The following is a 14,371-nucleotide window of genomic DNA, read 5'->3' on the forward strand; positions in this document are numbered from 1 at the left end:
ATATATAATATATATATATATATATATATATATATATATATATATATATATATATATATATATATATATATATATATATATCTTCCTACAGTAAATATGCTCCTGTGAAACACTTGTTAGTAATCATTGGCTAATTGCAATGGTAATACACATGAATGAATTGATGTAGTTCGTATGATAATATGTCTGCCGATGTATATTATCACATACTAGTTTTTTGAAATGGTGAGCTTGGTTTTCCATTCTTTATTAGTAAATCTGATTAAAAGATAAAAATCTTGTATTTTTTGCCTGTGAAATTGTTGTCACTTTTTTTGTTGTAAGTTTTCAGTTGTGTATTATTGTGTATTATATTCGCATTTTGAATAAACGGGGTGGGAAAATTCTTTTGGGAGAACCTCATTTAAAGAATTGCATATATCTTCGTGTTGTGTACATTTGTTTTAAAATCACACTAGATATTTGTTTATTACGAAAATCTGAAGGCATATCCACCTTACTTGTAGCTACTCCTGTATACATTTGAGTCGAATTCTGAATATTCGAGTCTTTCCAGATTGTCCAGTGTATCAAGTGGCAGTGTCTCTGTTGCATATGTGGAAATCCGATTTTCGGACCCTCCTACCATAGCAAGGACATTTTTGGAGCGGGGAAAGTCAAAATAATAATTTTATTTTTTCTTTTTTTTTTTAAATTAGAAGTATAAACTCTTGGTTTTAAATATCAGTTTTCATTTGGTAATTATTCTGGCTCGGGGCTTGAAAATTTATTTCCCCTCCTTTGAAATGAATGAAGGATGGACGTGAGATCGTTTTGTTACCTTTTTGTTCTCCTCAAAATGGAAGGTCTTGGGTAATCCTTTGTTTTGGTTTAGTCTTTGACGGATTCTGGACGTCCAGCGAAATCCTTGTGTAAACGAAGCTCACTTTTATTCTTCCATCGACTTCTCACCCCGCGTGTGTTTGTGTGTGTGTGTGTGTGTGTGTGTGTGTACGTCCATCTGGCCGAGATTTTCCTTCCTCCTCCTCCTCCTCCTCCTCCTCCTCCTCCTCCTCCTCCTCCCCTCCGTGTCCCATGTAAGCGTCACCGAAAATTCATTTATTTCCCCTTCGGCGCCCGGGAACAATCACTGTCAAGGGAGACTCGATTGGATTATGAAACCATGTGATTCGAAGGCGGTTTTGTTTCGCAGTCTTAAAAGTATTAAGCACACGTGGCCGTGCCGCTGTCTCCCAATACTTTCTTTTCCTTTGGAATGCGTAAAGGCTCTTGTCGTCAGCGAAGACTGACTCCCTCCCAGGGGTGCAAAGTTGCTTTTCTTGATGTTCGGGTAAAGGTTTTGGCGGCATGTTAGGTTGTGATTGGTTTAGAACGCAGGAGAGCCATTTAACCCTGCACTTTTTAATGTAAGAGTAGAATACAAATTTTAGGAAGCTTTTGTCATTGTTTTCACAATCGTAGGAAAAAATATAATACGGAAACTTTCATTTTCAAAAGTGTGAGTTTTTCATGTACACTATACGTAAGTAATAACCACAGTTTTCCGAGTTCGACTCTCCGGCCGGCTAGTGAAGAGTTAGAGGAATTTATTTATGGTGGTAGAAATTAATTTCTCGCGATAATGTGGTTCGGATTCCACAATAAGCTGTAGGTCCCGTTGCTAAGTAACCAATTGGTTCTTAGCCACGTTAAATAAGTCTAATCTTTCTGGCCAGTCCTAGGAGAGCTGTTCATCAGCTCAGTAGTCTGGTAAAACTAAGGTATACTTACTTTTTCTGTAATGAAAAAAAAGAGTAAAATGAATGAACTTCTAGTTCCAGTAAGGCTGCTTAAATACTGTCATTTTTAACACGCAATATGCGAAGAACAAAATTAAGCCAGAGGCTTAGAGGTTATGTAGCAGATGTGTAATTAGAAAAGCTGTACAGAAAGTTGCATTGCATGATATAAAAAAAAGGATATTAATCTGTTCTGTCGTATTCGTCACTGAAATTAATATTTACCTAAATATTCTTTGTTAAATGTTTACTTAAACATTCTGTGTTACTAAGAGAATATTTTCCTTTCAAGTTCTCATAGTCTAGCACGCACAAAGAAAGACCTAAGATTAATGATATTTTGTTTACATACGAAGAGCTGAATTTTGAGTTGCCTTTCGCCGAATACCAGATTCCTGGGAATTGTCGTTTATGATAAAACGGGTTTTCTTACTATATCTACATTATACCAAGTTTACACTCATCACACACACACATATATACGTTCATATATATATATATATATATATATATATATATATATATATATATATATATATATATATAGAGAGAGAGAGAGAGAGAGAGAGAGAGAGAGAGAGAGAGAGAGAGAGAATTATCTGCGTGTTAGTCGATTTGCGTTACGTTTGTTATGTTTTTACCCACACACACACCACCTAAAAATATATATATATATATATATATATATATATATATATATATATATATATATATATATATATATATATATATATATATATACACACACACACATATATATATATATAGAGATAGAGAGAGAGAGAGAGAGAGAGAGAGTTATCTCTGTGTTAGTCGATTTGTGTTTTTACCCATTTCAATAATTTTATAGTTTATCAGTGTGTTTCTTTATTATCAGAAGGGGTATTCCTGTAGACATTTCTCTTTGTCTCAGAAATAATTTTCGATGACAGTCCTATACCTTAGAAAGCAATCAACAGTTTTCCTTAAAAATATTCTTCTCCATTGCATTTTGTTCCATTTTATTTCAGAAGCAATTTTCGAAAGAAATATCCGTCCCCGTTACATTTTTGTTCCATTTTATTTCAGACACTGCAAGTCTTTCTTTTATGTCGAATTTGGATGAAACATTAAGCGATGTCTCGTCGGTGAATCCTCCTTCCCTCTTGACAATGCAGCCATTTTATCCAACGTCCTGTTTGTTTTATGTTAATCGATTCTTATCCCCTGGCCCCCCTTTTTCGACAAGTTTAGCCAATTCTCTGGCAATTGCACCACCTCTCAAGCAGTTGTAATCTCTCTTTTAGGCTATGGGTATCCCTTTTTCTCTTCTTCTTCTTCCGCGGCTCCTCCTTCCCTTGACTGACAGACTATAGGAACTTCGTTTCATCCTTTTAATGAAAATTCCTTTGACGAGCTCTACCAGTACGGTGGAATTCAAATGTCCTTCGTATGCATAGTATGGAATCCCCTTTGCTTTGGGTTGCACGCTCTCTCTCTCTCTCTCTCTCTCTCTCTCTCTCTTCTTGCAACCGAAAGGCAACGTCATCACATCCCACCGGTGAGAGGTAGATGTAAATCAAGAGAGGTCCTTAAAGTCAGTACTGCAGTTTATCTTGCGGATGTATCTCCGCTTGGACGATGGTTGACTGTTCAGAGCCGAGGGTAAAGCGTGTTATTTGTATGATTATACATTGCCTTTTGTGCACTGTAGTAGCATTTATGTTCAGATTAATTATTATTATTATTATTATTATTATTATAATTTGGAAGGAGTCCCTCTTTTAGGGCAGTGTTATTGAAAACAACTGCTGTTTCAACGGCATTTAGTTTGTAGACAGTATTCTCTATTTATTCTCTGCTTGCAAACAAGAAGAATATAATAAGAATAAAGGAGACTCTCTACATGCTAAATGCCGTTGAAACAGCAGTTATTGTTATTATTATTATTATTATTATTATTATTATTATTATTATTATTATTAAAAGATGAACCTTATTCTCAAGAAACAAGCTCACAGGGGCCATTGATGTGAAACTCAAGCTTCCAAAGAATATGGTGTTCGTTTGAAAGAAGTAACAGAAGGTAATAGAAAATACAGTAAGAACAGGTCAGTTATTAACAAGAGAAAAGTAAATTAAATTAATAAAAAGACTGGTAAAAGATGCAGCGTACGTTGCTATATTTTCCCTGTATGAGGTTTGACCTGTAATCCTACCACCAAGAGAGAGAGAAGAATAACACTAAAACTCGTCTGCCATCACATGAAAAAGGTTACGTAGCAAACATCACAATCTCATGAGCTCTCATGATCACCAATACAAAATCGTAGAGGCAGCGAGTAAGCTAGAACGAGGGAAAAGGGAAGAGAATAAATGGATAATAAGATTTTTTCCCTTTAATGTGAGTATGCCTGTGTGTGTGTGTGCGTGTGTGTGTGTGTGTGTGTTTGCGCCCGCATGCGCGCGCTCAGTCCCTATACCCGTGCCTTGGCTCGTAGTCTCGTTGAGGATTCCACGCTCGTTAGGTTGTGCCGAGTTAGCGTTGCCTCGTTACTACCAAATTGTATCAAACACCAGCAGTGGAAATGATTAGTCGTGGAAAGTAGAGGGGTAGAGATAAAGGGAGAAAGACTACAGAGAGAGAGAGAGAGAGAGAGAGAGAGAGAGAGAGAGAGAGTTCTTGTTCAGTTTACTTCTTGTCTTATAGAGGTTCTATATATACATTCTAAAAGTTTATTAAGGGTAAGACGTGGAATCCTGTCATATTTAGGGATGTCTTGAAGGAATTGTGAAGGATGTAATTTGATTGCATAGGGATTCTATGGTCCAGTGAGTAAGACATGGAAATTTGGGAAATACCTTTGCTATCACTGTCCCATCTTGTATTACACGTAACAGCCTTTGAAATAAAGGTGTTCATTTCTCGTTTAGGCCTAAAGTCTTGTTAACAGAGGAGCTTATTGTGTACTCACCTATGCAACACAGACAGGGAACAAACACAGTCTCTCTCTCTCTCTCTCTCTCTCTCTCTCTCTCTCTCTCTCTCTCTCTCTCTCTCTCTCTTTAGAGAGAGAGAGAAAGAGAGAGAGAGAGAAGGTATGCCTTATTTAACTTGAATTTTCATGTTTTCATAGACCTTTCCTTCCTCTCTCACCCTTTTATCTCGAATCCTTATCAGGATCTTGATGTCGCACTCCTTCCATACCCTCATTCCCCTTCTCACTCTTTTTCTCTCCTCCTCCTCCTCCTCCTCCTCCTCCTCCTCCATCTTCCTGGCGAAAATAAGTGCAGGATTGGGATGGTCTGATTGGGCTAAACCATGTTTGTCGCTTGGCTTATTTCCCCCTGGGATAGGTTTTTGTATCTTCCAAAAGGAACAGGATGAAACGGAGATCCCTCTGAAATCCTCCGCATAGCCTCCTCGTTCTGGTGTTATCCTTGTCGCGGCTTGCTTCTCTTTCTTTTTGTTATCTTTGCTATCTTTGTTACTTTCCTGACCATTTCCTATTTGGACGTGGCGAGACTAAGGTTCCTTTAAAAGAAGTAGGTTCAGTTCCAAATGTTTTATTTGGATTAATGTCAGTGAGGGTTAATTGGGTGTATAACACTTATAAGGAGACGGGGTATTGGTATTTATGATCTTAGATCACAATTTTATTCGTCAATAAGAAACCTCCATGTTGGTGATATCAGGGTTCATCCAGATTGGATCGTATCAAATTATTATTATTATTATTATTATTATTATTATTATTATTATTATTATTATTATTATTATTATTATTATTATCTATACCAAACAAAATGTGATAGATCAATTTATCACGAAGTGATGGAATAAATTCGGAATGGAAATGGCATAATTGTTGGGTTGCACAAAGTTCAGTCCTCCTCACCCAGTTGTTGTCGAATTACGCAATACAACTTTGCCTTCAGTACGTCTGTCCGAAATCCAGAGGGCTGGGAAATCGTGTGGTATGGCTCCGTACTCCTTTGCATAGGACTTTCGTTCTTGTATTTGGTGTATAGGCAGTCAGGAGAAGTTGTTGTTGAAGATGCAAGGGCATTTTATGGCAAAACGGTGTGCGATAAGCCGCGGAACTTAACCGTTTGGTTATGGCGTTATGATACGACAACGAGAACAAATAATAACCAAAACGGTTATCCAGCGCGGGACTCAAGATAACTTAATCTCGAATTTGGCCTCCGAATCACAGCGTGCAATTCAGAATTAATTCGTGTAGGGTTTCCCCCAGACCATTTTCCATTATTCCTCATCCTCTTTGTCGAACGGAAGAGATAAGGCGGATTGGTTTTCCCTGCCCATATGCCCACTTGAGCTGCACCCGGCAGGGCAAGGAAGGTTGCACGGTGTCTGCCTTGTTGCTGCGCCCTTGGCTTCTGCCTTTAAGGTGCAGCTCGTTTAGGATTATGAAGTGGATTAAGGGATTAGGGACAAAATGATCTGCGCACAGCATGGAGGGGCGCTGACTTATTAAGCTTCGCTGACCATTCCCTTAATTGGGTGCTAAAGAGCTTAACAAAGGGGGAGGTGTGACAGAGCCTCGGTCGTAAATTGTATATTGATATACTGAGGAGTAAATCGCGCTTTATCTCCCCAGTGGAGCGTTTCATTTCTCGCAACTGGGATTTCCAGACATGTTTCGTGAACATTGAGCCAGATTACTCTTCAGATCGTTCTAAGAAATGGACAGAAGGAAGAAAAGGCGATAACGCATTTGAGTTGCTGTTGGAAGTTGTAAAGTATTTGTTCCTCCCATTAATTGGTCTTATTTTTCTGGAATATTGAAAGGAACAAAATAACCGATTTAGTTTAAAACTAATTTTAGATGAGGTTGAGGCGTTTTTGCTTTCAGAACATCAAAGTATACATTTCTTCTCTCCAAACAAGTACATGTAATACCGCTGTAATATTCCAAATGCTGCGTATTTAAGTAGTTTGATCCTTTTTTTTTTTTTAGTCTTGTTCATTTCACAAGTTAACTGAAATTAATCCTAGTATATGATGGCATGTTATTTTAAGATACTTTAGCTTTTTATTTATGCCAAGACAAAGATTGTCGTGTGTAATGATATCAAAATTTAATATTCGAGGTCTTATGATATTTCACTGTGGTTTATCGTTGAGATAGCATACCGACGAATTTCTTTATTTATTCCGAATGTTCACAGTCCTTGACATGCGCATAATGAACAGACTTTGTGCACACACATATTGACGCTAGTCATTTGGGGCGTACTTTTAGTTGTTAGTATTTATGTCGTGTCTTGTAATTATTACATTTCATTGTTGCTTTTCATGAAATCACAGCTGAGTATTGTGCAATATATTTATTTACTAAACTTAGATTGAAATTATAAAACCCACCTGGTTTTTATGGAATAATAATTCTACCAAGAAAATATTTCATCTTTTTTTAGGTATTGGTAAGACTCTCTCTCTCTCTCTCTCTCTCTCTCTCACAGCTTTTTATTTTAATGATGGAAAACTCACAAAAAATATTTCATTGTCTTTTTTCAGATATTGGTAAGTATTCTCTCTCTCTCTCTCTCTCTCTCTCTCTCTCTCTCTCTCTCTCTCTCTCTCTCTCTCTCTCACAGATGGAAAAACTCACAAAAAATATTTCGATGTCATTTTTCAGGTATTGGTAAGTATTCTCTCTCTCTCTCTCTCTCTCTCTCTCTCTCTCTCTCTCTCTCCTCTCACACACACACACACACACACACACACACACACACACACACACACACACACACACACACACACACAACGATTTCTTTTACAGATGAAAAACACGCACACACAAAGAAAAAATAACTTATTCCTATGGTTAGACGAGTGTCTAGAGCGCCCTCGAAGGTCTCTTTAGTCAGCAAAAGTCCACTGGGACGATTACGGTCCTGACTGCCTAGGTAACCAATTCTACAATTTCAAAATTCCTTTACATCCAGCTAGAACCTATTGAGCTTTTGGGAAATAAGGCTCTATGTTTTACTGTTTCTTTCGCGCAGTCCTTTGAGAGTTAGCAAAGCATATACACGCTCATAGACGTTATGTTTAGTAAGGCTTATGCATAAATACACACAAAAAAAGTTTTTTTTTTCCATTTCACATGCATAAAAATATGTTATTAATGCTTTGTACTGCTTGCATCCACGCAAACATTTGTATTCATTGCAAGTATTAGAGATCCGCAAACTTGCGTTTTCATCTTAAAAAGCTCAAGTTTGCACACACAACCTTTTACGTTTAAAACGAGGCAACGTACTCAGAAATTATATATATATATATATATATATATATATATATATATATATATATATATATATATATATATATAGAAGAGAGTGTAGAGAGAGTATGTACGTATATCAATGCATCAATGTTCACTACACTATATGTATGCACGTATATGAGCATCATAAAAATGATGTATATATAATATAACCTCACAATTATGCTCATCACACTACACAGCCGCGCATGCGTATACGCCTCCGTCTTTTCCTGTCTTTATTTCTTTTGCATCATTTCTCTCTCCATGCTTATTGTTCTTGACTGCGTAATTTACCGTACCAGAATAAAAAGACGAAACAAACTTTTTTCTGGTTTAAATATCCCAGCGTCTAATTTAGTGGCAAAACGCAGCGAAATTACTCTTGGGGAATATATTCATTTATTGTGGTTGCCTTTTATATTTTAGGTGGGAGTTTTAAGAGCGCTAAAAAGAATCATCGTGCCGTGGTTTTATTTTGCCTCTTTGTTTAGGTTTTTTATTTTGTTTGATTTTTTTATATGGTTTTTTTCATGGTTCGAGATGTTTATTTCCTAATATTTTAAGGATATTTTATTGGAGCTGGAAATTCTTTTTTGACAATCTGGGAATGTCAGTAAAGTAACACCGGTGCAGTTGGTTTCGCGTTGAGAGAGAGAGAGAGAGAGAGAGAGAGAGAGAGAGAGAGAGAGAGAGAGAGAGAGATGACATATTTTTTAAGGAACTAGGTAGTAAATGCAGGAGAGAGAGAGATAAATAGAGCGAGAGAGAGAGATGGCGTATTTTTTTAATGAATTAGGTAATAGATGCAGGAGAGATAGAGAGAGAGAGAGAGAGAGAGAGAGAGAGAGAGAGAGAGAGACCGTAAATGATATATTACCCCGCCCATTGTCTTGAAGTGAAGTCAAGTTAATTGTAATGAATGGCCTGGCACAAAGCATTAGGTAATTAGCAATTTCACTTCTGAGCTGAGAGCGATGACACTTCTACCATTAAAAGAGAGATACGTCATTAGTCGCCCTGAGTCATTTAACATTTGGGCATTTACTGTGTCACTTTTCGAGGGTGCTCTTGGGGATTCCTCTTCTCAAAGACGGTTTTTATTACTTCTTTATGACGTCGTGTTCCTCTTCGTTCCTTTCGTGGTTTCTCGTAGGATTATTATATTTTTTTTTTTCTATTTTTAAGACTCATTAATTTCTTACTCTCAAGCTGACTTTTTTTCCCCAGTGACTAAAGTACTCATGGGGCTTAACGCTTTAATAATACTCTCTCTCTCTCTCTCTCTCTCTCTCTCTCTCTCTCTCTCTCTCTCTCTCTCTCTCTCTGATGTATTTTTTAAATTAGTTAGTTAAGAAATACAAGAGAGAGAGAGATTACGTACTCTTTTTGAGTGAATTATGTAATAAATGGAAAGAGAGAGAGAGAGATGACGTATTTTTTTAATATACTAGATAATAATGCAGGGGGGAGAGAGAGAATTATTATTGTAATTTCCATTATTCGACATGCAACAATTTGGATGATGGCGAGGCTGTTAAATTATTCACTAGGTAGAGAGGTATCTAAACTTGTTCATGTTATCCAACGATCGGTAGGATTCTGAAAGAATATGTAATATACATTATTTCTCTGCATGTTAATCCGACCTCTTCAAGTAAGTGAAATCTGTAAAGATTTCCCCGTAGAATTTATCATAAGTGGAAGGAGGCTTCTGCACCAAGCCTATCCGCACTGACACTTTTTAAAATTATATATATATATATATATATATATATATATATATATATATATATATATATATATATATATATATATATATGTATATATATGTATATATATGTGTATATATATACAAACTTTAATAAAGAGGCAACAAAGTCTTGTCGAGATACTCGGCATTGATCAAAGGACTCTCTCTCTCTCTCTCTCTCTCTCTCTCTCTCTCTCTCTCTCTCTCTCTCTCTCTCTCTCTCTCTCTGGGCTATGTGATCGTTTGTTTCTCAATCTCTCCGTCTGTGAGGTAAACAACTGCCGGGCGAATGAATTTAAGGCAATGATATTGTCCTCAATCGTATTGCTTAACGAAGCCAATTCCATTGTGAAGGAAAACCGATGACAAAATGAGGCCAAAGGACGGAATGACTCCAATTTAGAACGGTCGGAGGCTTTAATTGAGAACCGTTATGAGTTTTTGGATAAATGAATCTCTCCTGATATCTGTTAAGTGGCGAGTTGCGTCATGGCCTTGTTTTATTTGACTTTTCCGATGCGTGAACGTCTTATTTCGGGGGCGATGCGAGAGGGACGTTACGAGTTTGTTTTGGGAAACTTGGGGGGGTTGGGGTTGTTGGGGTCGTTGGGAATCTGTAGTACATACATCCGATGCAACCTCATTACTGCTATTGTGTTTTGTATTGTGTTCTGTGTTCTGTATTGATTCCAAAAATAATTTTAACGACTTGTGTCTGTAATCTTGTGAGAAGAATACCCCAGGTGAGGTAAATTATTGACGCGTTTCTGTATATGGATAGTGATTTAGCAAGTAATTTTAACGATCCGTCGTCTGTCATCTTGTGAAAAGGATGCCCCAGATAAAGTTTATTACTGACGTGTTTGTATTTTTTGTTTTTGTTTTTTTGAAAGACTTGAATTGTAGCTTTTAAGAATAAAAAAGGAAATTGCCATTTGAAGAAGAGGAGGAGAAAGAGTAGAAGAGCATCTGTTGTATTGCTGACGTCATTTGGTGCTATATACATTCTGTATTGGTTCTTAGGAATCTTGTTGAAAGGGTTGCATCACAAAATATCTTGCCTTGGACATTATTCCGTTCCGTGCGAATTTAGAATCAAGTATATTTTGTTTTTCAAAAGTGTGACTTTAGTTCTTGGTATTATGAAAAAGAACGATATTGAAGGACTTGGTAAATAAATTGAATTTGATCACCATTTTCATGATATTAACTCATCTTTCCATGAAGCTCATCTTACATTAATATTGAATTTGATCATAAGTTTCACTGTGCTAATTCATGTTTTCATCAGCCCCATCTTATTGCATTGTGCTGTAATCAGAATTTTGATGATCATTCAGTATATATAATTACAGAAATTTTCTGACCAGTTTAGTCAGGAAAACATCTAACATTGGTGCATGCAACGAAGGAAGAACAATTGAAGTCACTGAAGTTTTTGTATCTTCCAGAACACGAGTTATAATTGAAGCCCTGGAGGTTTTTATATAATTCGGAATACGAGTTAACATTTAATCATTCTTTATATTAATTCGAATGTCTTTTTTTCTTCTCTGCCTTCAGGTGGGCTACTCAACGACGGGGAGGGGACTGGGGGAGGGGGACGCAGCAACAATATGTCGCGTCTGAACGGGCGTGTTCATCACTCTGGACCCCAGCACGGTACCTCCGCCCAATACCAAGCCGTACCTACGCAGTACCACCAGGGCCCCCCTGTACAGTACCAGGGCTCACAGCCTCACCCGGAGGAGTTCGAGCCTTCCTGCCTCGTTAGAACACCCTCGGGCAACGTTTATATTCCTTCGGGTAAGTGGAGAAGCCCTGCTTCTAACGTTTAATTAAAATGGCCGGCAATTTTCTTTTTTTTTTTAGGGAATATAGTTTTATATTTGTCTTTTCTTTTTTATTATTATCTAAGATATGTTTGCGTACGAGCTATTAAAAATACGTTTATTTGAATTCCTTAATTTCTTGTCGAATATGTTTACAAACGAGATATGAAAGATATGTTTAATTAAATTTCTAAATTTTTCTGACAAACATGTTTAAGTACGAGTTATTAAAAATGCATTGATTTGAATTCCGTAATTTTTATGTCAAGTATATTTACGTTCGAGCTATTAAAAATTAGTTTTTATGTGAAATATATGTACGTACTCGTTATTAGAAGTAAGTTTATTTGAATTCCTTATTTTTTCTGTTAACTATGTTTGCATACGAGCTATTAAAAATGCGTTTATTTGAAATCCTTATTTTTTCTGTCAGATATGTTTACGTACGAGCTATTAATGATGCGTTTATTTGAATTCCTTAATTTTTCTGTTAAATATGTTTGCATACGAGGTATTAAAAATGCGTTTATTTGAATTCCTTAATTTTTCTGTTAAGTATGTTTACATACGAGCTATTAAAAATGCGTTTATTCGAATTCCTTAATTTATCCGTGAGATATGTTTATGTACGAGCTATTTAGAAAACATGTATGTGAATTGCTTCATTTTTGTGTCAAATACATTTACATACTCGTCATCATAAATACGTTTATTTTATATACATTAGTGCAGAAATCCAAACTTCGTTTGTGCTTGTTGTGTTGAATAACAGAGCCGTAATGTGAAACTTATATAGATGTCTAGATGACAGAGATTCCACGTTGTAAATATGCATCCCGTTTGCATATTTTTTGCTATAAATGTATAATATACTTTTTATAATTGTAAAAGAATTTCAAGGATTTTGAAATGTTAAGGGTGTGATTTCGACAAAAATATTCAATTCATATACTGGTGTTACTAACTAATTACGGTTAGGTTTCGTTGTCGAAAGCGTTATTATTATTATTATTATTATTATTATTATTATTATTATTATTATTATTATTATTATTATTATTATTATTATTATTATTATAGGCAAGAAAGAATCCAAAATTCAATTTATATTATTATTATTATTATTATTATTATTATTATTATTATTATTATTATTATTATTTCTGCGCATCTTTAGTCATAATACTGCAGGGTGCACACAGACTGAATGCAATGTATTCTTTGCATGCATCAAATAAAGAATTTAGACTATTAAGACAAGATATGTGCTTGCATACTTCTTTTTTTATTATTAATACCAACTGCAAGAATTTCATATTAATTGTTTACCTCCCAAATTTTGCTGTGGTAAACTTGAAGGTTTAGAGGAAACGGCAGAAGTTTGACTATTCCTCTCTCTCTCTCTCTCTCTCTCTCTCTCTCTCTCTCTCTCTCTCTCTCTCTCTCTCTCTCTCTCTCTCTCTCTCTCTCTGCAAAACGTAAATGTAGCTCTCTTGCTTTATCCTGGGAAATTTTAAGGTTTCACTCCAAGTACAATTCCAGAGCTTGCAAGATCCAAAATTCTTGCGGCAGATATGAGGGGGGGAAAGACTGATAAAACTTCTTTCATATGAAGTTTTACTCAAGGAAATGATCTCTCTCTCTCTCTCTCTCTCTCTCTCTCTCTCTCTCTCTCTCTCTCTCTCTCTCTCTCTCTCTCTCTCTCTCTCTCTTCAGAGAAATCCTTTAACGGTTGGAGCAGAGTGGAACTATTTTAGCAAGAATTCGAAAGTATTACGACAAAACTAGTCTAATCCAACCTTGCTGCCTGTAGTCTTTCTTTTTTGCGGGATTTGTAAGCCTTACGTTACATTTCGTAATATTTCGCATACGCCAGGGTTACTGCTGTGATACTTTTGCTGCGAGAGTTTAACCGTTATTCTTTTCGAAATCTTAATACAACATTAATCTTTACTAACACACAAGACTGCTTTATATATATATATATATATATATATATATATATATATATATATATATATATATATATATATATATATATATATATATATATATATATATATATAGGTGTTTCAAATTAGACCCCTCTACATCATACGCTAAAATTGATATGGACAAAAGCAAAGTATTTCAGAACAGGTATTTATTTAAGTTTGTCTCTGATTATTTAATATTTTGTGTGGCCTCCATCTGCCTGTACCACAGCCTGCATTCTTGAGGGGTATGATTTCAGCAAATCGCAAAAAAGCTGAGACTCAGACTCCATTTCGCTGAGCACTTCGGTCACCTCTCTTCCCAGGTCGTCGAGGTTTGGTATACCATCATAGTTCACTGTGCGCGCTTCAACACGATCCTTTAAGATACTACCAATGTTTTCACACATTAAGGTCGGGGAGCTACCTGGAAATTCACTTGACGAGAAGAAATCAATACCACTGTCTCGAAGCAGCTCCTGTGTCTGAAGAGCCTTGAAACATGGTGCCTTATCACGCAAAAATGTGACTTCTTCAACAGATTACACATTTTCAGGATCTTTGAGGAAAGGAAATACTCCACCAGTAAGCACAGTTTCTCTGAAGTATTTGCCATTCCATGACTGTCTTTTTTCTTTGATGATCCACATTAACCGTTTGGCTATGAAACAGAAAAATTCCCAAACATTCAGGAAATTTCACAACTTGGCGATAGTGCACGTTATCGCTGATATCATCCAACTTTGCAGCCCAAGTG

The 14,371-nt window shown here is 36.2% G+C and overlaps 1 protein-coding gene across 3 annotated transcripts in view; it reads left to right on the forward strand.

Moving 5' to 3' along the window:
* Positions 1–14,371, forward strand: part of LOC136835067 (teneurin-m-like) — a 555,645-nt gene that overhangs the window by 193,210 nt on the left and 348,064 nt on the right. For all 3 annotated transcript variants that reach the window (XM_067098230.1, XM_067098249.1, XM_067098240.1), the window contains exon 2: positions 11,373–11,615. In XM_067098230.1, coding sequence (XP_066954331.1) covers positions 11,426–11,615 — 190 coding nt within the window. In that variant the 5' untranslated portion in view covers positions 11,373–11,425. The remainder of the gene's footprint in view (positions 1–11,372; positions 11,616–14,371) is intronic.

This window comes from Macrobrachium rosenbergii, chromosome 4, assembly GCF_040412425.1.
Source record: "Macrobrachium rosenbergii isolate ZJJX-2024 chromosome 4, ASM4041242v1, whole genome shotgun sequence".
Classification (NCBI taxonomy): domain Eukaryota; kingdom Metazoa; phylum Arthropoda; class Malacostraca; order Decapoda; family Palaemonidae; genus Macrobrachium; species Macrobrachium rosenbergii.